The 25,130-nt window shown below is 40.5% G+C and overlaps 1 protein-coding gene across 9 annotated transcripts in view; it reads left to right on the forward strand.

Annotated features, from left to right (window-relative positions):
• AQP4 (aquaporin 4) overlaps positions 1-23,464 on the forward strand; it is a 93,985-nt gene extending 70,521 nt beyond the window's left edge. For all 9 annotated transcript variants that reach the window (XM_082416212.1, XM_082416210.1, XM_082416207.1 and 6 more), the window contains one exon: positions 290-23,464. In XM_082416212.1, the coding sequence (XP_082272338.1) occupies positions 290-568 (279 nt within the window). In that variant the 3' untranslated portion in view covers positions 569-23,464. The remainder of the gene's footprint in view (positions 1-289) is intronic.
• The last annotated feature ends 1,666 nt before the right edge of the window (positions 23,465-25,130 follow it).

Genomic DNA, 25,130 nt, shown 5'->3' on the forward strand with positions numbered 1-25,130 from the left:
CAGTCATTGTGGCTTGTGGGCTGAGTAGTTGTGGCTTGTGGGCTCTAGAGCTCAGGCTCAGTAGTTGTGGCACACGGGCTTAGTTGCTCTGTGGCATGTGGGATCTTCCCGGACCAGGGCTCGAACCCATGTCCCCTGCATTGGCAGGCAGATTCTTAACCACTGTGCCACCAGGGAATCCCCACATTTGCTCTCTTAATTTAAACGAGCTAAGTTCTATATCCATACCTTGTTCAAAGGAATAGTTTTACTCTACTTACACTCTATAACTCTTCCATCTTTCCCCCAGATATATTGGGTTGGACCAATAATAGGAGCTGTCCTCGCTGGTGGCCTTTATGAGTATGTCTTTTGTCCAGATGTTGAACTCAAACGTCGTTTTAAAGAAGCCTTCAACAAAGCTGCCCAGCAAACAAAAGGGAGCTACATGGAGGTGGAGGACAACAGGAGCCAGGTAGAGACCGACGACTTGATTCTAAAACCTGGAGTGGTGCACGTGATCGACATTGACCGGGGTGAGGAAAAGAAGGGGAAAGACCCATCTGGAGAGGTGTTGTCTTCAGTATGACTAGAAGATAGCACTGAAAGCAGACAAGAGCCCTTAGAACGGTCCTCAGATTTTCTTCCGCCCATTAAGGAAACAGATTTGTTATAAATTAGACATGTGCAGGTTTGTTGTTTCATGTCATATTACTCAGTCTAGACAGTAAATATTTCATTATTTACCAAGGAGGAATGAAAGAAACCTATCATGAATTTCAAATCTAAAAAAAAAAAAAAAATCTTTTTGAAGTATCCCCAAAGCCAATGTGTATCTAGTTTATCTATTTGCTATTCATTAATAATCAATTTAAAATGTGTATCAAGATTTTATTAAGGCTTGCCTGACAACTTACAGACATACCTATCAGCTTACTCCTCCTCTCCCACGAAACCAGTATTGTCAATCCTCATTTGAGTATTTATTCTGTTAAATCAAGTTAATCAATGGCAAAACACAGAGTATGTCATAGAGTCATGCACATTCAAGAGAGCAAATACAACAAGCTCTTTTATAACCAGCTCTCCTAGGTTAAACTACCTCGGCAAAAGAATATTAACAAGAGTCATTGCTAGTGAATTGTTTTCATTTATATTTCAAATATCCAACTTTCAACCCAAACTCCAATTCATAATATTCCTTCCTCCTCCTTACTGCCCAAGGTAATATGGAACTAAAGCCCAGAAATTCAAAGAATGTTCAGAAATCCTATATGTGTTCCACCTAATAAGACATCCACATCATAAGGCACCCATTGAGATTCAGGACAAACAGACTTGTAAGATCTTATGGGGGTGGGTGGAAATTTACCATCATACAAAAATCATAAGGAAAAAGGAAATCTGCATGCTGGTTTCAAATAGTTGATCTGTTTTCAGTGCACATCCTCAAATACACTGCATGAGGTTAACAATCTAAGCTTTTAACCACTTAACCATTTTGCTTATTTTTTTAATTTATTGGCAAAACTGGGGGTTTTGTTTGTTTGTCATTTTGGTTAACTATATTTAAACATTAGCTGAGACATATTTTTGATAGCAAGAACATAACTAGTTGAGTCCTGACTTTTTGTTAATTATTAAGCTCTGCTCGTTCTAGAAGGTATAAACTGGCCCTGCCAGTCCCAATCACTGCTACTCTCCCACTTCTCATGACACTTGTTGATAATCTTCATTGTGCGCGTCAATATTTTAAAGAATTAAAATGCATGAGAGACAAGGAACGACATGACCACAAAATAAAAGGGCGGGGGCATCAAAACGCTCTGTATTCAAAGCTGACTAGATGACCAATCTTTCATTTGTAGAGATACTGTAGGTTTTTTTAAGCATTTTCATTACTGACTCATTTATTTGTCAAAATAACTTGTGTTTTTCATATACTGCTTTGCCTTCTGTCAGTAAAATGGTCTCTGGAAACCCCAGTTTCTATCATCTTAACTGTCTAGTCTAGCCTTTATCTTAAAGAGCTGAAAAAGTCAATTTCACTGAACAAAAGCTAATAGTAAAGCAAAATCCTATCACTGCAAAGAGTGGCTTGTAAATAGCTAATAATCAAGGGCTGTCTTCTCCTACTCACAGTTCCAACTGTGTGCCACTTTTCAGTGTTAATGGCAGTTGTGTGTGTGTGGCAGTGAGATAATGGACCACTATTAAATCTGATTCTCTTCGGTGCTAAGAAAGTAATGAACGAGGTTCCCAGAGAGACATCACACCAGTGGGGTCCCTGGGAGTCCCCCTGACATCTTTTTGGCAGGTGCCTAAATCCCAGGCCCCTTTGGTGGCTGGCGACACCCTCCACCAGTGAGGCACATTGCTTCCTGTTTGGGGCACCATCTATAGGAACTAGGGTGTATTTCTAATGATGGATCTTTTCAAATGTTTGCACAATATACCCTTAAAGGCTTAAAACTGGGGGTGGTTGAGCTCAAAAGATAATGCTATCAACCATCAGCAAACATGTCAGTTCAAAAATAAGTTAAGTTAGCAAGGAAAAAACTGAAACATTTTCCAAATACGCTTACAATTTACTAGTTTATGATCATTTTTATTCAGCCATATGGTTTACTTCTAATACCCTCACTTTTATACTCACTTCAGTTAGAGCATTCAATAAGTTAGTGCTGGGGAAAAAAACAAAACAAAACCCTCATGAATGACGTTTTTGCCATTTGTTTTCCAGCAACGAGCAGAGTGCCTGGCACATAGGAGGTATTCAAAGCAAGTGTGTTAGTTAAGAAAATATATATATATAAATTTCATTTGTGATTTAAGGAGATACAAAATTTTCTTTTAATCTTTATTTTGCTCCATATTTAATAAAAGCATGAGTTCAAGGACTACTAAGGAAGGCCATATAAATGTAAAAACCATAAAATATATTTTTGCCTTCTACTATTTTAGGGGCATGCAGACAATGAAAGCTTTTGCTCTTTTCTTTCCCTGCATATGAGACAACATATTTTGTATTTCACTCAAGGCTCTACCAGTAAAAAGTAATGAAATTGTACCTTTCTAATGACATCTATGCAGCAGGGGTCTTTTGCCTTGTGGATGGCACCAAATTATCCAAGTGTATTAGGAGACTGGGGCTTTTTCCTTTAATCCCTTCTTATTAATGAAGTGCATTGTGCTGCTCCCAGGAGAGTGCTGCTGACAGATATACAGAAAAGAGATCAGAGAGAAAACACTGGAAGGACATAAATGAATTATACCCAGCCAGGAAACGATGCCAGCCGTCTCTTCCCTAAGGAAAAGTACAACAAGCACCCCCCAAATTGTAAGGTGGTCCCTGCACTGCAAATGTATATAGTTTGTCAAAAGAGTACAAAGGGTAAACATCATTTTTAAGTTTTCAGGGCTTTCTTTAAAATTGGGAGCCCAGAATTTGAATGTATGTTTCCGTGATAGAAGACGATATTTTCTTCAGAGTCCTCAACTTTTACACTGGAAGGAAGTATTTTCTGGTATGTAAATAGTTGCTTAAATGTAAGAGTCTTACACTTTGTTTCTGCCACTTGATGTTTTCATAAATTCTTATACTTTCTATCGTCTGACCCTTTTCCTAATGCAGTTGGTAGGTGCTGGCTTAAACTGTGGCTCAGTCTTGAAGATTTTACAAGATGAGAAATATCTCGCTAACATGTATGATGGAATTAAGCTATCTAATTATTAGAGGTCTGATTCCAAACAGCACAGAATATTCTCCTTAGGTCGTGAAACCAAGCAACTCACTTACCGGTTTAAACTCCATAATGAACCAGAAAATTCCAAAAGAGAATAGCAAATTCAAATGCTAGAATCAATCCCAGTGATCTATTGTAGCCTGTTGACACTGTTCCCACATGTTGTGAACATTTGAAAGAGAAATTGCCTTTGTGAAAGCTGAAGATGACAGTGCAAGCCCAGCAGACAAACTTATCAGACAAAAGAAAGCCAATGTAAATTCTCATCATAAGCATTATAGAATATGCAAACAAAATATTTTATACTTGAAAGTAATTTTGTCTTTCCTAATATGATTATGGCATCAAAATTATTAGAAAGATGTATTTACTGTCTGGAAATTGTAACATAACAAAACTCACTCTCTTTACCCCAAATCATGTTAATTGCATTGGTGTTGTAATACTTTACAGATCACCCCAAAATAGCAGTAACTTTTGAAACCCTCTCTAAAATACATGGAAGACATTTAATTCAGGGCTTAAAAACTGTGGCCACTCACTTTGGCAAATGACAATAACCTACGAAAATAGATGTCAAATAAATCTTATACAACCTGTACAGTAAACATTAAACTTAAGAGCAATTATAGTGTTACCTATGCATGTTAAAATCCAAGAGCTAAAAAATACACTGAATTTATATAACCCATTGGAATGTATTTCTAGATTCTCTTCAGGATTAATTAAATAAACATGCAATTTATGAAACTATATAAACAATTATTTATCACTTTTATGACCCAAATCACAATAAAGTTGTAATTCATGATAAACTAGTGAGAAGAAACTGAACATATGGTCATATTCACAATTCTTTATTAACTGAAATGTTATTCCAACGTTAGAGCTAATGTTAAGGAGATTTAAACTGTAATGTTTAATATTTGGAATAATCTATTATAGTCTTAGCATTGTGGTTGATTTCCATGAATTATGTTGTATCTCATATTACTAAGCTTGTGCAAATAAACTGTTTAATGTTTTAAAATGTGTTTGATGATTTTGAAAATTCATCCAGAGCTTTTGCAAGTCCCATCCTAGAAGCATCATTTAGAAGGACCAGAGGTTTAGATATTTGAGTACAATCAATGCCAAATGAAATGGTGGTGGAATCCATATAATAAAACAAAGTTTTGAGAGCCTGCAGAGTGCACAGTGTGGTAGATCCTCTTATCGACAGTGAAAATTGTGTTTTTGTGGGCTTCATTCTAAATGTTCACATCTATGCAAAATAGACCATTGAATATCGACTGTCATTGTAGAGTCAAAAAGTGAAGACTGGGCTTCCCTGGTGGCGCAGTGGTTGAGAATCTGCCTGCTAATGCAGGGGACACGGGTTCGAGCCCTGGTCTGGGAAGATCCCACATGCCGCGGAGCAACTAGGCCTGTGAGCCACAATTACTGAGCCTGCGCGTCTGGAGCCTGTGCTCCGCAACAAGAGAGGCCGCGACAGTGAGAGGCCCGCGCACCGCGATGAAGAGTGGCCCCCGCTCGCCACAACTGGAGAAAGCCCTCGCACAGAAACGAAGACCCAACACAGCCAAAAATACATAAATAAATAAATTTTTTTTAAAAAAGTGAAGACTTAAACAACTGTGACTCAAATGAGGCTGGTATTACTAACTAGATGATCCATCCTTAGGGCATTTGGCGAATTCTGCCTACCCAGATGGGTAATGTAGGCTCAATGAGAACTGGTTTACTCCCTTGGGTTCTCGGTTTGAACCTCTCAATTTTGAGAGGTTACAGACCCACAGGGAAGGATTGAGGACAATCATTTATGTAACATGCAACCCATTGGAAGAGTGGAGAATGCTGCCTTAGGAGCCAGGTGGATGCGTACCTCTCTTATCACCTTTGTCACATTGTAGTGAAATCATTTGTGTAGGTTTCTGTCTCCCCTAGTAGGTTTTAAACTCCTTAAGGGCTAAGACTGTGTCTTATTTATTCTGTATCCTCCACCCTCGGCACTGAGAACTAGGCTTGACATTTCTCTCAATAAATGCTTGTTGCATAAATGAATAAACAACGTATGGAATACCTCACAATCATTAGGAAATACCACAAAGCAATATACCTTAATCTAGTTGGTTTTTACTGTATAGGTGTGTGCAAAATATTTGAATGCATGTAGTTCCAGTTAGGAGCCCAAAATTAGCTCAAGCACTAAAGAAAATAAAAGGGAAAATGCGCAGAGAGAATGAAACACTAATTGGCTTTCTAAAATTTATACCTAACGTGTAAGCAACAAGACATGTTTTCATTGCTATATTTATACGATAGCCAGATGTTAGATGAAATTTAGCTCAATAACGATTTCAGCAAGAAAAGTATTTTAACAAGCATGGGAAGCTAGTGAATAAATGTCAGCCTGATTTTATAGTTATCCTGCTGGAAAATGTCCAAAACAATATGTCACCTGAATTAAATCTTACTATTTTCTAGTTTTTTCTAGCTCTTTACTCCTTGGGTTTAAGGAAGACATAAAAGACCCTGAAGAGCCAGGTTGGGTTCGGCTACCTCCACATATTCAGAAGTCTGTGAGAAACCATGACCATGATGTTTGAAACCTTTGTGCATAGCACAATGACAGCACGTAGCTAGGGCTCAATAAATGCAAGATGGATGGGTGGATGGATGATGGATGGATGGATGGATGGATGGATGGAAGAAACTCTCCAGTCTGGAAGAAGTAAGTTAATCTGTGAACAGATGGAGATCATAGCCTGTATTCCTTCTTCCCTTATAAAAGTATTGGCCAAGGAGCAGAATGCTAGAGGAGGAATGTGTAGATTAGAATAATTACCAATTATGAGTATATATGGGGTTTTAGAATTTATAAATATTAGTCTTAATTGGTTAATTTTCAAAGCTCATTGTGGGGCATGCATTGCTGTCATTCTCATTTCCAAAGATGAGGAAAGCAAGTGTCAAAGAGATTAAGTAAATTACCCAGAACTATATCTAGTGCTAAAGCAAAAACTGGAAGCCACATCCCAATCAATCCCAATCCCTTACGTTATTTCCCTAAATCACACAAAGTTCTCCCATTCATCCATCAGCCTAATTTCCCATCAGCCACCTTTCCTTAAGTGGCAAGAAATATATTCTATCCATACTAGGGGAAATCTTTATATACAACACCAACAAAGGGCAATAAATTAAGTACTACAGATCAGGAGTAGGTACTGTAAAGCTTAGAAAAGATCCCAAGTAAGAGAATAGGGTTGAAGGCTACAATGGGTTTACTTTAGGATACTTTGGATAATTTAGGAAATTTTTTATTGACTTTTCTTTAGGAAAACATTATAAAGACCACTATTGAAGATAATTTTCATTTGGTCCATAAGAGAGAGTTGAGGATTAATTGCAAAGGTACTGATAATGTTTTCCACATTTCAGTAATAATAATAACTTTAACCCTCAGTTATTGAACATGCACTGTGCACCAGACATATACTTTACACTGTATAAAGAAACTTTATGAAGTAGATACTGCTATTTATTCCCACTTTACAGGTGAGAAAACTGAGGTCTAAGACAAGTAAGTAAATAGTTCAAAGTCAGCTACTAAGTGGGGGAAGTGAGATTTGAACCCAGGCAGTCTGTCCACAGACTCTAGTCTTAGCCACTGTCCTGTGTTGTCTCTTACCTGGGGTGCTTTAGGCCCCCAGTCATTCCAATGTTCATATCTGCTTTTTCCAAGCCTTTGATTCTTTCATACCTGATACAGATTGCAGCGTGTTTGAACCTCTCAGTTGTTCACGACTTGACCTCTGGTTATCATTTTGACCACCTCCAAAGGAAGATTTAAACTCTCAAGTGCAAATGCCACAAAGATAAATCAGCTAAACTTAAAGTATTTTTGAAAGGGACTTTGAATGGCCAAGAAAACACTTTCTTTTCTTGAGCAGGGTTATGGCAGAAACTTGTTACACAATATACCTTCCACTTTTTAACTCAAATTCTTAGCTGGTCTTTAAGTTACCTAATTTGACAATTTCTCTCTGCCCTACATTGAGACAAGTAATATGTATTTTAATTCTTCTTTACCTATTAATCACCCAATCAATATATATGCTTAAGCACCTATTTTATTCAAGGCTCTATAGAAAATTTTAATAAATTACATTTATTTATTAATTTTATTTAAACAAAATAAAATTTTAATAGGGAAGCAATAAAACGGTGTTTGGCAATAAATTGAACTAGTGTATGATAACTTATCCTAGATCAACCTATAAAGTTGACAGACTCTATTTGTAAAAAAATAAAATAAAGGTGGGAATTCCCTGGCAGTCCAGTGGTTAGGACTTGGCGCTTTCACTGCTGGGGGGCCAGGTTCAATCCCTGGTTGGGGAACTAAGATCCTGCAAACAAACAAATAAATGAATAAACGTAATAATGAGTGGGCCAAGTACTAACATTGTTACAATGGCAACAGCTTTGGGAAATGATTGAATAGAATGATAGTTGCCAGTACTTACCTCCTTGTGTCCAAACTATAGCTTCAGTCCCCATGTATTTTGACTCAGACTCTCAGAAGACAAAAATCTTTTAAAATACAGTATAGAGATGTACAACCAATGACTGGGGAACTATTTGTTTAAATTTGGGGCTCCCAGAGGGGAAAGAAAAAAAAATGGGGAGGATGGGTGAAGGAAGGGAGGCAGGAGTCCCTCAGTAACAGCAAAATAAGAGGATGGGAGCTCCTAGCTTTCCTGCTCCCACCCAACACAGGAGTTGCCAGGACAGCCTCTGCCCCTTTGCAGAGAAGAGTCCCTGTCCTGAGTTAGTGTGTTCTTATCATCGTATATGGTAATCAGTGCCCCAAAGAGACCTGGGCTGTGCATCGTACAAACTTAAGCCCTCATCTCAATTTTAATTGTCAAAACCTCACACTAAAGGGAAATAGACTCCTCCCGTGGAATTAAAGGACTCACTGAATCTTGATTTTCGGCAACAAATGCCGGATGGAAGCAGGATCTCCCCCATCTCGTCAAGAAACCTTGCCTTTAAAATGTATTTCTTTCAAAAGGAAAAATTATGAGACTCATTTTAGCACAGGGCTCTTGGAGACGATTCGCCATATTAAAGCTACTCCAGGATTTCAGTGTCAAAACTTATCACAAAGGATGTAAGTTTGATCTTGCTGTTTCAAAAGCCGGTCTTATGGAAATGGTGGCAGGAGAATAGAAGGAGGAGAACGGCTGGGATTTCTCCAGTGATCTGCAAGAAAGAGTTGAGAAAAACTGGTACAGAGTATTCAGCTCTGTGGTGTTGGTACATTGTAGTTAAATCATTCATATTCTTTGAACTCTAATAAAAAATTCTCGTCAAACAATGATGACATTTTCATCTCATCCAAGTTTAATCACAAGAGTATTGTAATTCTGATTTTCTTCACCTCAGTTCAAATTGAAAGTAATTGTCAGACGTCATTTTAATTCTAACCACTACATCCCTTCTTACATGTTCTCTCTCACATTATTATGGCCCATTTTGTTCTATAAGAGGCATGACATTTTTTTTTCTATTATTCAAGCACTTTTAAAAGAGCTTTGTCACCCACCTACAAATATGACATTTAAGGCTTATTTTAAAAAGAACTTACGATAGCAAATTAACATAAATGGAAAATTTTTCCCTGAAACACTGAGAGACATGAGGGGTAATAAATTCTGACTATTGAATTTCCTGATGTTGGTAAAACACTTAATTGCCTGAATTTTTTTTTTTAATAATTATTTATTTATTTATTTTTGGCTGCGTTGGGTCTTTGTTGCTGCACGCGGGCTTTCTCTAGTTGCGGCGAGAGGGTTTCTCATTGCGGTGGCTTCTCTTGTTGCGGAGCATGGGCTCTAGGTGCATGGGTTTCAGTAGTTGTGGCGCATGGGCTTAGTTGCTCCGCGGCATGTGGGATATTCCCAGACCAGAGATCGAATCTGTGTCCCCTGCATTGGCAGGTGGATTCTTAACGACTGCACCACCAGGGAAGTCCATGCCTGAATTCTTGATTATTTCAATTTTTTTGTTTCTTAGCAAACCCTAGAATGTACACATTTTGGCTTAAAATGCACAAAAGCAGAGAGGTGAATACAGCAAGTTCGTTTCATTTTCTTCTATTGCCATTTTCGAGAAATAACTCTGCTTTTGTCGTGAAGCACCCTGGGATCTGGGCTGAGACGTGAGAGCAAGTTTACCCCAATTGAGACAGAAAGGGGTGGCTCCTTCCTGGGGATGACAAGTGAGCCCTAATCACCATCTCCAAGGATATATGGAAGCCTAGCAAGAAAATCCAAGAAGACTGTAGGATTTGGGATCATACGTGTGTTGGATTTTCTATGTTTTCCACAAAGGACATGTATTACTGTCAGAATCAGAAGGGGAAAAAAATGAATGATACATTTAAAAAGACCGAAGAGGTCTGACTTAAGTATATGGGTCTGAGTGGGGAACAGAGGATATAATGCGGAGCCTTTTAGAAGGTAATGGTTCCCATGTCTGTGTCTATGTCCAAGAGCAGAAAGGTCCAACCAACGCAAGGGTTCTACTCTCAAATTCTTACAAAGGGAAGTGGGCAAGTGATGGAAAAGAGTCAAGAAGGTTCTGGGGAGACTGTGACCAACTGGGATAAACCTGGCTCAGCAGATTTTTCATGTAAGCACTTGAGTCCAGTGTGGCCTGAACTTCCAGTATTTTAGACAAGCTTGAAGTTCAAACTTGAATATGAAGTCTCCAAATTCTTAAAGGTTGGTTCGTGTGTATTTTTCTAAAACCATAGAGGCAAAGGAAATACATCTGAGGTTGGACCAGGCTCAAGGATTACCAGTTCCAGATATTCACTCGAATGCCTCTTGGACATCTTCATTTATGTTCTTCAAACACCTCAAACTGAGCATGTCCCAAGCTGAACTAATTGCCTTAACTTCTTCCAGCCTGTTTCTCCTCTTGTGTACCCCAAACTATAGAGTTGTCTAAGCCAAAACATGGCAGTCATCCACATGTGGTCCCCCCTTCCCATTCAACTATCTGCCAAATCTAAGATCTCTTAAAACCTTCTTGCCTCCAGCCCTACTGCCTCTATTTTGGTTCAAGCCAATGAAATAATCACCTACATAATTGTATTAGCCTCTGGACCCAGTGGATCTCAACCAGGGGTGACTCAGCCCCCCCCAGATAATAATTGACAATGTCTGGAGGTGTATTTGGTTGTGACAACTGTTACATCTAATGAGTAGACTCCAGGGATACTTCTAAACATCCTACAATGCAAAGGACAGTCCTCCACACCCTAACAAAGAATTATCTGGCTCAATATCTCAACAGTGCTAAGATTGAGAAACCCTATAACTGGTCTACCTGCCTTCAGTCTTGTTTCCCTCCAAGCAAAAAGAATAACTTGCTTTTAAAAATTGAATCATATTTCAAGGTTATCTTTTTAAAATGAAATCATATCTTTTCATCTTTTAAAGGTTATCTTCTAAATTAAATCATTATCTTTTAAAAGTTACCTTTTAAAAATGAAATTATATTTCTTTAGTAAAATCTGGGAGATACTGTTTATTTTTCTATCCAAATCCCACACACATATTTCTTTGCAGTAAGGCTCCTTTTGCTCCAGAGAAGGATAGGTCTTCAGTTCCAGGGAGTCAACTTTTATAAGGCTTACCCAGTCAGGGTAATTTAATCACCTTCTTCAGTGACTGGTTTAGGAAAGGACCTGAGAACAATTTGTTTAACCTCATCTGAGAAAATATTTTCTACTCTTAAAAGGAGGCTGTGATAGATATATTTGCAAAGATGGACATAATAATACCATTCCTATTCCTGTGTACATTCACGATACGACTTTGCTGCTTTTCCCGTCATGGGGTGAAATCTTTTTCTCATCCTTTGAATTTGAGCTGTTCCTATAACTTGCTTTACCAATAGAATGCAGCTGAGTGGTACTTGGGACTCTTGAGACTAGGCCTCAAGATGCCTTGAGCTTCTGCTCTCATTTCCTTGGGACATTGCCTGGAGACTGCCATGTAAAGCCCAGTCTAGTCAACTGGTTGATGAAAGACCACTTGGAGCAGGAGGTCAGCTGTTCCCGCCATTCTGGCTGAGGCCCCAGACATTTAAGTGAGGTCATCTTAGACTATCCACCTCCAGTTCAGCCACCAATTGACTGACTACAAGTGAATGTGTGAGGTCAGGAGAGAGCAAGCAGCAGAGCTGCCCAGCTAAGCCCAGCCCAAATCCCTGACTCATGGTCATGAGCTCATGGTGACTGTTTTAGGACAAGTGTGATGTGCTTAGTTATGCAACAATAAGTAATTGATACAGAGACAGAAGGCGGAACATGGCCTTTCCCTTCTGTCTATCCTTCACATGCTATTGGAGGAAGAAGCAATATCCAGCTTTTGCAGCTACTCTGAGAGACATACCCAGCACGCTGAGAAGGGCAGAATAGAAAGGAGAAAAGAGGCTGATCCCTCACGATGTCACCGAGCTGCTTAATTACCACCCTACCTCTAGGCTTCTTGTTATGTGATACAACATAGTAAAACTCCCTTAATGTTTAGACTACTTGTATTTGATCTTTCTCTTTCGTGCAGATAAAAGTGGCGTTCATTGGATTTCCTCTGTCTTGAGGGTAGAACTGAAATCCGTTCATGCCCTGGTCCCTGTTAATCCTCTGGCTTTTTATCTCAGCACTGCCCACCTTGCCCCTCTCACTCTTCTGACCACCACACTTACCTGAACCTTCTTTCAGCTCCTCAAATGAGCCATGTTCTGTCTCTGTCTTGTTCAGGGCCTTCACATGGCCTTTTGTTCCACCTGGCGCTCTCTATTCACCCAACCACCACAGTGCCATCACTCCACCCTTCACCTGAAAATAATTTAGTAGTTTTTCATAACCTTGCAGCTTCTCTCTCTAGGAAAAGTAAACCCTCCTCCTCTTGCCAGTGTTGTTGGTCGGTGAGCCATCAAGGTGATCTGGGAGTCTGACTACTTCAAAAACTAACTTTCAATCCATCCTCCGCATTTTAGTTTTTCTAACTACCCCGCTTTTGGAAGTTAGTAGAAAGGGGACCCATTTCTAAGCTATGGATTCTGAGTAATGAAGCTGGATTTCTTCTTTGGAACTTAGCTTTCAGTTCTCTCTGGTCCTTTAATCACTCCCCATCTGCTTTCCAGTTTACAAAATTTTGCAGTTATTGCCTCCTTTTCTATTCTTCTTATGCTTGGGGGCTTAATACTTTAAAAAATAAAATAAAATCACTTCAGAATTGTTTCATGGGGATCTTTAATCCGCCATTTAATCTGCACAGAAATCCTCTACTCTCTTCTGCTCTCTGTTTAATGTTACTTCCTTGGAGACCCCCCCTCGAGCCTACATGATGTACCTCTGCTATGTCTCCCCTGTTACCGCTCTGTGCTCCTCCCATCAGACACGTGGATGGGCGTGTGGATGGGACCAAAGCACAAATTTATTTTTGTCTCTTTCTGTCCCTTTGAATTTTCATTTAGTGGAGATATTCATCCCCTGTTCCTGGAAGGAAATCTGGCACATGCCCATGATTTTCTGCTTACTTACATGAAAAAGACAGTCGTGTGAACACTTTAATTCACAAAACCAGATTCACTAACATAGAAAGTGTCCTGCCCAAAATATTAAGCAGTCCCTCAATTTTTCTCCCCAGTTAGGAGTGCTTCCCCTCCCCTTTGCTAAGGTCTGTAGTTGGCAGCTGCCTGACTTCCAGAAAGGGGGTGCAACTAGCTTCTGCCCTGTCCTTCCCTGCTCCCCTCTTTCCCTTTGGATAGTGGCTCATTCAGCTGTAGGCAGAGGGCAAAGTAAGCAAACAGAGTTGCCAAATTTAACAAATAAAATGACTGGTTAAGTAGCTTTGAGCTCTCTGAACCTGGCAAATGATTACTGCTGACTCTCTCATAGGTTGTATTTTGGTTTTATTTTGTTTTGTTTTTTAATTCTTTGGGATTCCCATCCCTAGGAACTCCTCATCTGTAATGGAGCTGAAGGGGATGTATTCCAGCTTCCAGGCTTGTAGTCAGCCCTCTGTCCTTGGTGCAGTAAGAATTAAGATGGTGCAGCTTGGCCCTTTCTCCCAGGGGAAATATTCCCTGTGAGGCATCAAAGCAGCTACCAGGCTTTCTGTCAGCTTCTAGATTGCCCAAGAAAATCTGGCACCCACGTGTCACCCAGACAGCAATCTGTAAATATTTATTGGCCGATGACCAAATGAATGAATGAATGAACTGGCCATTACTGGTTTTCTGCACTGGGCTGTTACACAACAAATTGTCACCAATTCTTTCCCCTCTCTCTACCCAGTAGAGGTATGGGTTTTAGCTTCAATTTGCAGAAAGAACAGAAATGCTAAGTCTTGACAGAAATTACCAGTGAAGATCTTTAAAATGTCTTTTTTGAAAGATTTTAACGTGGGATCACTATCCTTCTATTTCAAGTGGTTGAGTGTTGACCTTGATAGGGAATCAAATGAAATACGCAACTGGAGAGATGCTCCAACACCATAATTCTATGAAAATACAGTAGCTTTGTCTCATTTCTAAGAAGAAATTGAAACTAGATTAACAAAAATTAAGTTGGTCAGTTTGGTCAAGCCAAGCGAAACATGAAAAGTAAATAATATCCTGTTCTAAAATTCTATGATTCTGGGATATGAATAGTGGAAAACAATTTGTATTTTTCAAACACTTCCAGCAATCATTTTGCAATTTCTAGTTATAAGCATTTGGAACATATTATACTAGAATTTCTGTAGTGAATCATTCCCACAATAATACTGAATTTGCTTTTAGTTATTCACAAAGGAGTGGAGACCTTTATGCAGGGTTATAGAGAAATTTCAAATCACACAAAATTTGTCTGACATAAATATCACCTAAAATGTGTTTTCTTTCTAACCTCTTATTATGAAATTCATGAATTTATCATTTGTAGCCCCACCTGCTTCCCAAAAGGATTTGAGGTGGATTTCAACTTTTTAAAAAGATATCCAGGGACACAGGATAAATACAAGAAATAACAAAGGCTATAGACAGAATGGTGTTTATTACATCGAGTCAGAGATGAGATATTTGCTACACTTAAGCACTAAATTTAGCTCTAAAGTTTCTGATTTCAAGTCAAAAGAGGAAATGTATTAAATCTGCCATGATGTAAAAAGAAAAATACCAACTCTTTAAGGGTTACTATTTTAGCTTTTGTACTAAATTCCAGGAATAATTTATCCTATGAGTCCTTATAAAATAATAGCTAACATGTATTGAATGTCTATTATGTGCCAGGCATTCTCCTAAAGTCTTTATGTATCAATAATTTAATCGTCATAACTGCACTGTGAGATAGACAGCTAGCCCTGCTGTACAGGTTAGAAAATAAAGGCACAGAGAGATAAGTTGCCCATGGTTACAGCTAGAAAGAAAAAGCCATACTCTGGACCCCCAAAGCTCCTGCTCCTGACAGCCACACTGCATAAAATCTTCGTCAATGGCTCCACAAATGACCTCAAAAGTCTCCTTTTCTTAAATCAATGCTCAGTCAAAGCCAGGGGCATAATATTGAACTTAATGAAAGTATTTGTACTATTAAAACTTAGCGAACAGAACCATGGGAACTTAGCTGAAGACATGCAAATTATTCATTACTCAGTTTAGGAGTGAAGAACAGGACACTACAGGAATAAGAATAATTATGATGGCCCATACATATTAAGTGCTTACCATATACCAGGCACTGTGCCAAATCGCTTAAATGCATTATATAATGTAGCCCTTAGTCCTACAAAGGAGGTACTTATTTACCTATTTGCTCAAAAATGTTGATCGTATATCTTTTATGTGACAGACACTATGCTAAACAATGGGCCACAACGGTGAAGAAAAGAGTATAGGGCTGGAGGCTTATGTGAATTAAATCATGAGAAATAAACACATAACTACAAACAGAAATGTGGTGAAGAAAAGATACAGCATGTGGTGACATTGTTTACAAGGAGATTGAACCTAATCTGGGGGGACTCCCCCGTGGAAGTGGCATTTGAAATGAGATCGGAAGATTGTGTCAGAATTAATTAGGTGAAAGGGGAGGAGGAAAGGGCTCATGTCCCAGAGCATGAGAAAGCATGAGAAGCATGCTTCAGAAGCATGAGAAAACAAGAAAATGAGAGCGAGAATGAGAGAGATTAACTTGCCCAACATTAAGAATTATTAAGAGAGAGAGCCTGGATTCATATCCAGGTGTCTGTCACATCTGAGTTCACGTTATTAACCGCTACATTACAATGCCTCCCACCCTGAAGGTGTTTCTCTTAGACATTCTTTGAGAGCTAAAAGAGTAGTCAGCCCAAAACTTAGTTCTTAGAGAGCACCGGCAGTACAAATTGTAGGTGTTCTGCAGGTATTTGGAAAAGATCTTTCCATTGGAGCTGCATCATCCTTTCATTTAATTTTCACAAATTTAACTATAAATACTGGCACTAAAATAAAAAATAGAACAAATATATATTTAATGGCAACCACAGCTGCAGCCAGCATTCCCCACAATGAATGTATGTGCAAGGACGAGGATGTCCCAAGTCCTAGGATGAGTCCGTGTGAATCAGCTTGTCTGGGCAGTTTTCCTCCGTGAGCCTCTCCCATGACAGCCAGGGCCTTGGGGTTTCCGGGTACATGTTCTGCAACCTCTTCCCTAATCATAAGCCTCGTTGCCTGAACACATATGTCCTTCCCACCTCCATGCCCAAGTGCAGTCGTCTGTGTCCTCTACCTGGGCTGCCCCCTCCCACCCTTCAGATTCCTTGAGCTTCTGCTCTGAAGCCCTCTTCTCTGCGCTGTCGACTCTATGCCTTCATCAGGCTGCATGAAGTTGCTGGGTTTCATATTGGTTCCGCACTGTACCTTGAGTGCCTCAAGGACACTGACAGTGCTTTAGTGACAGGATGTGTGTCTCCCTGATGCCCAGCATATAGTAGGTCTTCAATAAATTTCTGTGAATTGATGAATAAAAATGTATTTAAGTTGATGAACTGTTTATCCAGGGGATTCACTGTCTTCACGTGGGCCAGAGAGAGAAGCTTTGACAGTGCCAGGCACATTGACAATGAGCTTGCTTTTCCCAGCCAGGAAGGATCCCAGTGTTTTAAGGAATTGTCTGTCCATTAACGAGACTCTGGTCAGAAGGTTCATAGTCCAAACTCCAGACTCCGATCAGAGCCTGACAGGGCACACCCACCAGTGTGCTCCCCGTGTGTCGGCATTGGGCACACCCAAGACCCTGTCCCCACCCCATCCTTGCAGTGGGTGAAGGGCAGGCATTAGAAATGACAAAGAACTGCCTGGGAGCTGGGGGTGGACATTTTGGAGTTTGTGATAAGAATGGATACTTTGTGATGAGTTTTACAACTAAGAGCTCCCCATCCCAGTCCTCCAGAGGTTGAGATTTTTAAAAAACACCGAGGGTTGAGCTATCCAGATGCCAAGAGAGAGAAAAAAGAGAAACAATGGTAATAAGTGCCCTCATTCCTTCCCCTGACAATTGACCAAGACCTGGAGGAAAGGATGCACTCTCTCCTCTCCTAGCAACTGGAAGACCAAGATGGTGAGAGGTGGATCCTAAAGGTAGAGAAAGTGCAGCAGAAAATCTAGGCTGGGAATGATGTTTGCTTTCGATTTACCCTCAAACCCTGATGCCGATGTTAGACTCAAAGAGCTGCCTAGTCCCCAAACTACAAATCCTTTGAAATTTATCCTAATGCAGATGATCCCCCAACCTGGCTGGGCTAGAGTGGGGATGGAATCACGGAGGGGAGGGGAAACATTGTCCTGCAATGTCCAAGACAGAAGAAGCAACCAGAGGTCGAAGAGCGAGGTCTGCCCTTCCCATGTGATGTTTTGACCAACAAAATATTGTCTTTCACTTTTTAAAAATAGCTGCCAGGAACTTCCCTGGTGGTGCAGTGGTTAAGAATCCGCCTGCCAATGCAGGGGACACGTGTTCGATCCCTGGTCCGGGAAGATCCCACATGCTGTGGGGCAACTAAGTCTGTGCACCACAACTACTGAGCCCACGTGCCACAACTACTGAAGCCCAAGCACCTAGAGCCCGTACTCCACAACAAGAGAAGCCACAGCAATGAGAAGCTCGCGCACCACAACGAAGAGTAGCCCCTGCTCGCTGCAACTAGAGAAAGTCTGCATGCGGCAATGAAGACCCAACGCAGCCAAAAATAAATTACATTTAAAAAATACATTAAAATAGCTGCCAACATTGAAGTTGGTGGGGGGCGGGAATTTTATAAGCTTCTTACAAATTGGAAAAGGAGTCATCCCTGGACCTCCATCCTCAATGGCAGCCATAGACTAGAGCGAAGTAGCTTCTGCTCCCTTGGGATGAACTGTCTCTGGACAGGTGCCCTCTCCACTCCGCAGTGTCGCTTCCGCCAGATCCCCTAGACTCATGTATGTCGGTCACCTCCCAGGTTCCCGGAGGCTGTGAGAGTGCATTCCCCATGACCAGAAGGCAGACAGGCAAGACTTTGTGCAGTGAGTTAGAGCAAGCTCTGGTGTACCAAAAAAATTAACCAGTGTCAGGTTTTGTCTTTGTCCCTTATGTGGGAGAAAGTTTGTGTACAGATGGTCCCCAACTTACAACGGTTCCACTTAAGATTTTTTGACTTTAAGATGGTGTGAAAGCGATACACGTTCAGTAGAAATCGTACTTCGCATTTTGACTTTTGATCCTTCCCCGCGCTAGCGATAGGCCCCGGCGATGCTCTCTGGTGTCACTGGACAGCCACAGCTCCCAGTCGGCCACGTGATCACAAGGGTGAACAACAGATACGCTTGCAACCAATCTGTACCCAGACAGCCATTCTGGTTTTCACTTTCAGTCCAGTATTCAATCAATTACCCGAGATAGTCAACACTTTAGCATAAAACAGGCTTTGTGTTAGATGATTTTATTCACCTGTAGGCTAATGGAAGTGTTCTGAGCACGTTTAACATAGGTTAGGCTAAGCTGTGATGTTTGGTAGGTTAGGTGGATAAAATGCATTTTCGACTTAACAGTATTTTCGAGTATCAGGGCGTAACCTCATCCCAAGTTGAGAAAGATCTATAATTGATTTGCAGGTGCTGCAAATATATGTATGGGCAAAATGAAACCAAGTGGAGAAAACTGAATTCCTTCAGGGACTGCTGCCTTACAGGAGACAAGGGGAAGAAATTCTTAAGTGTGCTGTTGGAGAGGAAACAGGAAGACAGGAAGAAAGGAGGTGAGAGAGTGGAGCTGGTAGCCAGGTGATGGAAGGCTGTTCCCCTAGTAGGTGACTCCTCCTAGTGACTTACCAAATCCTCGAAGCCTCACCCCGCCCCCCATCGAAAGAGATAGGAAAGGGGTGTGAAGGAGGGGGAAAGCCAGAAGGAAGAATGAGTGAAGGAAGGGAGGGCAGGATGGCAGGAGGGCAAGATGGCAAGCTAGCTCGATAGCAGTTTCTTCTAGAGACTGGTGAAGACACTGAATCCTGCATCCACTGTTTCCCTAAACCTGGCAGGAGCAGCCAGCATCAACACAGGGGCGCAGAGATGCAATGCACAAAAAAGACATCTTTGGGGACTTTCAGAAATTAAAATGAGGGTTCTGGACTCTCAAGACTTGGGAGGTAAGGTTTCAAGCCAAGTTTAAGCAGATTTCAAAGGTACAGGGTGTCCCAACTGACCTGGGGTCTAGCTGACATGTCACCCAAAGGAAGCCTGGTCCCCACTCAGCCTCGAGGAGGGTCACAGGGTTGGTGGCAGCTATAATAAAATCAGTAGATAACTGTCTGTTAAAACTAGGTCCCAAAATAACTAGTTTCCAACGTCTAATGAATGTTTCCTTTAGTAATATTAGAAAGCTTTGGATGTATAATCCCCCCAACGCATGCACACACACACATGCACGCATGTACGTTCCTTCTCTAAAAACAAAAAGAGGTAGCAACAACCACATACATCTTGGTATTATGACAAACTTATACACATATATTCTGGAAGGATTAGATTGACTTGGTGGGACAATTAAAAAGGAAAGGAAAAAACTAAACCCGATGTGGGATAATTGCCCTTCTGGTAATCCCTTGGAATTTACATTCTGATTTTTTTTTTTCACTTTTCAACCGTTTTGAAAAGATGCTCCCTAGAGGCCAGGTGTTAAGGATCAGAATGTGACAAACTGACAGTCAAAATGATGTTGATGACAAGAATCAACAATAGTAATCAGAAGAAATCACCGTGATGGTGGCAATAATCCTGGAGGTGTCATCAGAGCAAAATGTTGCCATGGCAACTGTGAAAATGGGGTGGGGGTGTAGAAAATCTCTTACAATGGAATGCTGTGTTCCAGCAACTTCTGAGAATGAGCTTGTATATTGTATCCTAAAGAAGATTCCGATAAATAGCTATCTTTTGTGATTATGCACAGCGGAGTTAAGGATAAAATGACTTGCCAAGATCGGAAAGGATGTGTGGGGTGATGGGTTGATACTTGCCCTCAGGTTGTGCCTCAGAGAAACAGCTGCACTACATCTTTTTAGAGAGAATTCAGACCAGCTGCACAACAAGCAATGCACACAACAAAATGAAAATGTTCCAAGCATGGTATTTCATTTCCATCTTCACAGCTGTCCAGACAGTTCAAGTTTAATAGTGGCACACGTTGCTCTTTAAGGCACAAGAGAGAAACTTTCCAAGTCCCAGGATTGAAATGTGAACGGATATAAAACTCTCTCCAGCCATTTCCAAGAACATAAAGGAAATGTTGGTGCAGAAAGAGGTCAGAAAATCCATCTGGATTGCTTTTGAGCTTGGCAGTTCTGTTTTCGGGGTATATTTTTGTTTAAAAACATTCATCACAATGTTATAAAATTATATAGAAAATCATTCTTCATGTTAGGCCACACCCTGGCAAATACTTGCAAAGAAAATTGTTCTCATTTCTTGGGATAGCCAGCCTGTCTGAATATGGGCTGTGAGAGTGCTTCAGAAAGCAAGCCCATGGAGAAGCTGGACCACAGAAGCTGTGCCAGCCCCTGCCAGCCATGGAACCCACTTCCAAGGGGACCAAAGGAAACCTCACTGGGGCTGGGGGTCTCACCAAGCATTGTTCGCCATTAGCACCCAACAATTTACATTTGCAATGACCAGGGGGTTGCCAGTTATTGCACAAGCAAGAACAGTCGTCTTTCACTTGAGTTTACACTTTGTATTATTCTAGAATGTTCTCCCTTCTCCACTCTCCTTCCTCTCTGTGCGACAATAGCTACTAAATTCTCTTCCTTGTCCTTACACTGAATAAATACATTGTGATGATAGAGGAATGACATCTGTTCCGCAGCATGGAAGACGATCTAAGAACACAATGATGAAAAGTGTTCACCTTTTCATTTTGCTCTCCTTCCCAAGAATTGAAGAAGTTAGATGGAATATTGTTGTGCTTTCATTTCTCTAACTTGAAATGAATAATACTGAATAAATCTTCCCAGCAACACTCTGAGAGAGCCCCAAAATGAATCCTAGTTAAAACCACCATTCCTGAAACCAGAAAGAACAGCGTTTAAGTCCCAGCTTCACCACTTACCAGCTGTGGAACCTTTATCTTTCTAAATCTATTTTCTTCATTTGTAGAAAGAGGATGATAAAATCACTAAAGATATTGGGGAAATTCACAGAAATATACATGTGCCATGCCTTGTCCATAGGAAGTCCTCAGTATTTTTATTAGAGGTGACAAATGGACACCTAGTAACTTTTGCTGCTGTGAGTCACTGTAAGACCTTTGTTCACTCTGATGGAAAGAATGAAAAGGCTACATCATTCTATAGTTTTATGCTGAAGATTCCTTTTCTAACCAAGAGTAGGCACATCCATCAGAGCTGGACCAGCTCCAGATGGCTTGCAGATGGAGGAAGTAGGTCCTGCATTCCCGGTGCCAGCCCAGCCTGGAGGAGAAGGGTCTTCTACCCTTCCTACATAACCCCTAGTAAACTCTCCAAAGTCACCATCACTTCAAGAATTGCCCCAAAAGTAAATAAGGAAAAAACCCTCTAAGGACAAGAAGCACTCTTATTGCTGAAGCCCGAGGCATCTGACAACAAAGAATATACATCCCCCCAATCTGAAAATATTCTAGAATCACAGATCTGACTCCAGGTTGCTTCTGAAGTCTCACAAAACAGCCACTTCCTCTGGCCTTCCTGCTGCTCATTTAGAATTCTGCAAACAATCTAGGACACGGGCCTCAGCCCTCTTCACCCGTAACAATTCAGTTTTCACATTTACCCCATCAAGTTGCAAGAGGAACCCCTGAAGTAGTATAAAACACATATTCCATTATCAAAGTTTTGCTCCTTGAGTCACTTTGATTTCACTGAAAGCAGTCATTCAAAGGACATCTTGTAAGCGGGTGTCCCAAACAAACAGACTAGCATGAAGCAGGACTGATTTGAATTCTAAGAGATTTTCCCTTGAAATAAGCTTTGTAGTAAAGGTTGTGATGCCAAGAAAAGATAAAAGGGAGCAGAGTTGCAGATAAAGTTCAGAATGACTTAAAAATCAAATATAATCATCAGATGTTAGGAGTTTAGCCAGACAAGCACACGGCATCATCTCAGTCCTCTTTCTGTCCTTAAGATTTCTGTATCGTGTACTCTGAAGGTGGATGTCAAGGGATGAACAAGCATGAGGGGCCCTGGGGGAAGGTTCAGAGGGCTCCCAGCCAAGGTGGCCCTATCATTAGGCAGAACAGGCAGTGGCCTAGAGCTGTGAAACATTAGAGCTGTGAAAACACATAGTGACTGAACATTCTGTGACCGACTGACTGCAGGCTTGCAGGCACCAACATTTTCCAGTCTACCCAGGGCCATAAAAGTCTTCATCTCCACCTCTCAATTCAATCAGGGACATACAGTATTGATTTCCAACCTTAAATTACACTCATGTTTTCTTTTTTACTTTTATTGTTGGCTACAGAGATTTCCCATTGTTTATAACGCATACGTCTTTTCGGAAAAAAGAAAGAAAAAAAAACCTAAAAGGAGTTTGAGCTATCCTGCACTCAGAAGTGTTTTAATGCACAGACTCCATTTACTTATACATTTCTATTGCCTGAAGAAAGACACCCTGACTCCCAAAGGCAAGACCAGATTTTAAAGGATGCTACATTGCAATTGTTTAATGATAAGAGGCATTAGCTAAGAGCAACCATTCTGTATGTTGATGCAATAAAAGAATATGAAAGAGTTGATCATTGACCTACAGGGACCTACATACTTGATGATAATATTTCAAAAACCCTCTCTTCACCAGCCTCCATCTCACCAGGAAAAACTAACTGAGGCTCTCATGGCCCTCAGTTAAACATACTGTTTGGTGCCCATGGAACACCAAACTCTCACAACTAGTAGACCACTCATCAGCGTACCCGTACAAGTCTGTCCAGGCCTCTGCATTGGATGCTTAGCAAGAGGCTGTTCCTAAATCCAGCGTTGCCAGTTGTACTCGTTACTGTAATTATGTAATTTCATTGAAGATTCTTAAAACGAATTAATATGAATACAAAGAGCAAAAGATCTCTTTCTGCAAAACCACGTCAAATGTGTGGGAAAGAAACAATAAAAATGGGTCACATAGGGGCTTCCCTGGTGGTGCAGTGGTTGAGAATCTGCCTGCCAATGCAGGGGACACGGGTTCGAGCCCTGGGCTGGGAAGATCCCACATGCCGCGGAGCAACTAGGCCCGTGAGCCACAATTACTGAGCCTGCGCGTCTGGAGCCTGTGCTCCGCAACGAGAGGCCACGATAGTGAGAGGCCCGCGCACCGCGATGAAGAGTGGCCCCCACTTGCCACAACTAGAGAAAGCCCTCGCACAGAAACGAAGACCCAACACAGCCATGAATAAATAAATAAATAAATAAATAAATAAATAAATAAATAAAATAAACCCAAAAAAAAGTTAAAAAAAAAAAATTGAATACATCTACATGGAAAGCAAACGCATGTTTCCAAATGTAAAAAAAAAAAAAAACGGGCCACATAAAAAAATGCTTTTGTGTTAAATGTGAGCAAAACAACTATAAAGGATTGAGGGGAGTAGTCATAAAAATCTAGAAGAATCCTGATCTCAGATTGCCTTGTAACTTTCTGTAAGTTCTCCCTTCACTTAAGAAACTGAAGCTGAACATTGTAAATGATGCTGTGTGGGTGTCACTTGTACACGAGATCCAAGGAAGAACATTCATCAGCAGGACCCAACTCAAAGACAAGATCTTGACATACTTCACAAGTTTGGTGAATTAGTGTATAATTATGGGTTTCAAGTTGAAATAAAGCCTATAAGATTTGTGTAAGCTATTGTTTTTTTATTTTTTATTTTTTTTTGAATTTTTGAATTTTATTTTGTTTATTTTTTTATACAAAAGGTTCTTATTAGTCATCAATTTAATACACAACAGTGTATACATGTCAATCCCAATCGCCCAATTCATCACACCACCACCCCCCCACCCCCCCGCTGCTTTCCCCCCTTGGTGTCCATAAGTTTGTTCTCTACATCTGTGTCTCAATTTCTGCCCTGCAAACCGGTTCATCTGTACCATTTTTCTAGGTTCCACATATATGCATTAATATACGATATTTGTTTTTCTCTTTCTGACTTGCTTCACTCTGTATGACCGTTTCTAGATCCATCCACGTCTCAACAAATGACCCAATTTTGTTCTTTTTTTATGGCTGAGTAATAGTACATTGTATATATGTACCACATCTTCTTTATCCATTTGTCTGTCGATGGGCATTTCGGTTGCTTCCATGACCTGGCTATTGTAAATAGTGCTGCAATGAACATTGGGGTGCATGTGTCTTTTTGAATTGTGGTTTTCTCTGGGTATATGCCCAGTAGTGGGATTGCTGGATCATATGGTAATTCTATTTTTAGTTTTTTAAGGAACTTCCATACTGTTTTCCATAGTGGCTGTATCAATTTACATTCCCACCAGCAGTGCAAGAGGGTTCCCTTTTCTCCACACCCTCTCCAGCATTTGTTGTTTGTAGATTTTCTGATGATGCCCATTCTAACTGGTGTGAGGTGATACCTCATTGTAGTTTTGATTTGCATTTCTCTAATAATTAGTGATGTTGAGTAGTTTTTCATGTGCTTCTTGGCCATCTGTATGTCTTCTTTGGAGAAATGTCTATTTAGGTCTTCTGCCCTTTTTTGGATTGGGTTGTTTGTTATTTTAATATTGAGCTGCATGAGCTGTTTATATATTTTGGAGATTAATCCTTTGTCTGTTGATT

Source organism: Balaenoptera physalus (assembly GCF_965194825.1).
Source record: "Balaenoptera physalus genome assembly, chromosome: 12".
Taxonomy (NCBI): domain Eukaryota; kingdom Metazoa; phylum Chordata; class Mammalia; order Artiodactyla; family Balaenopteridae; genus Balaenoptera; species Balaenoptera physalus.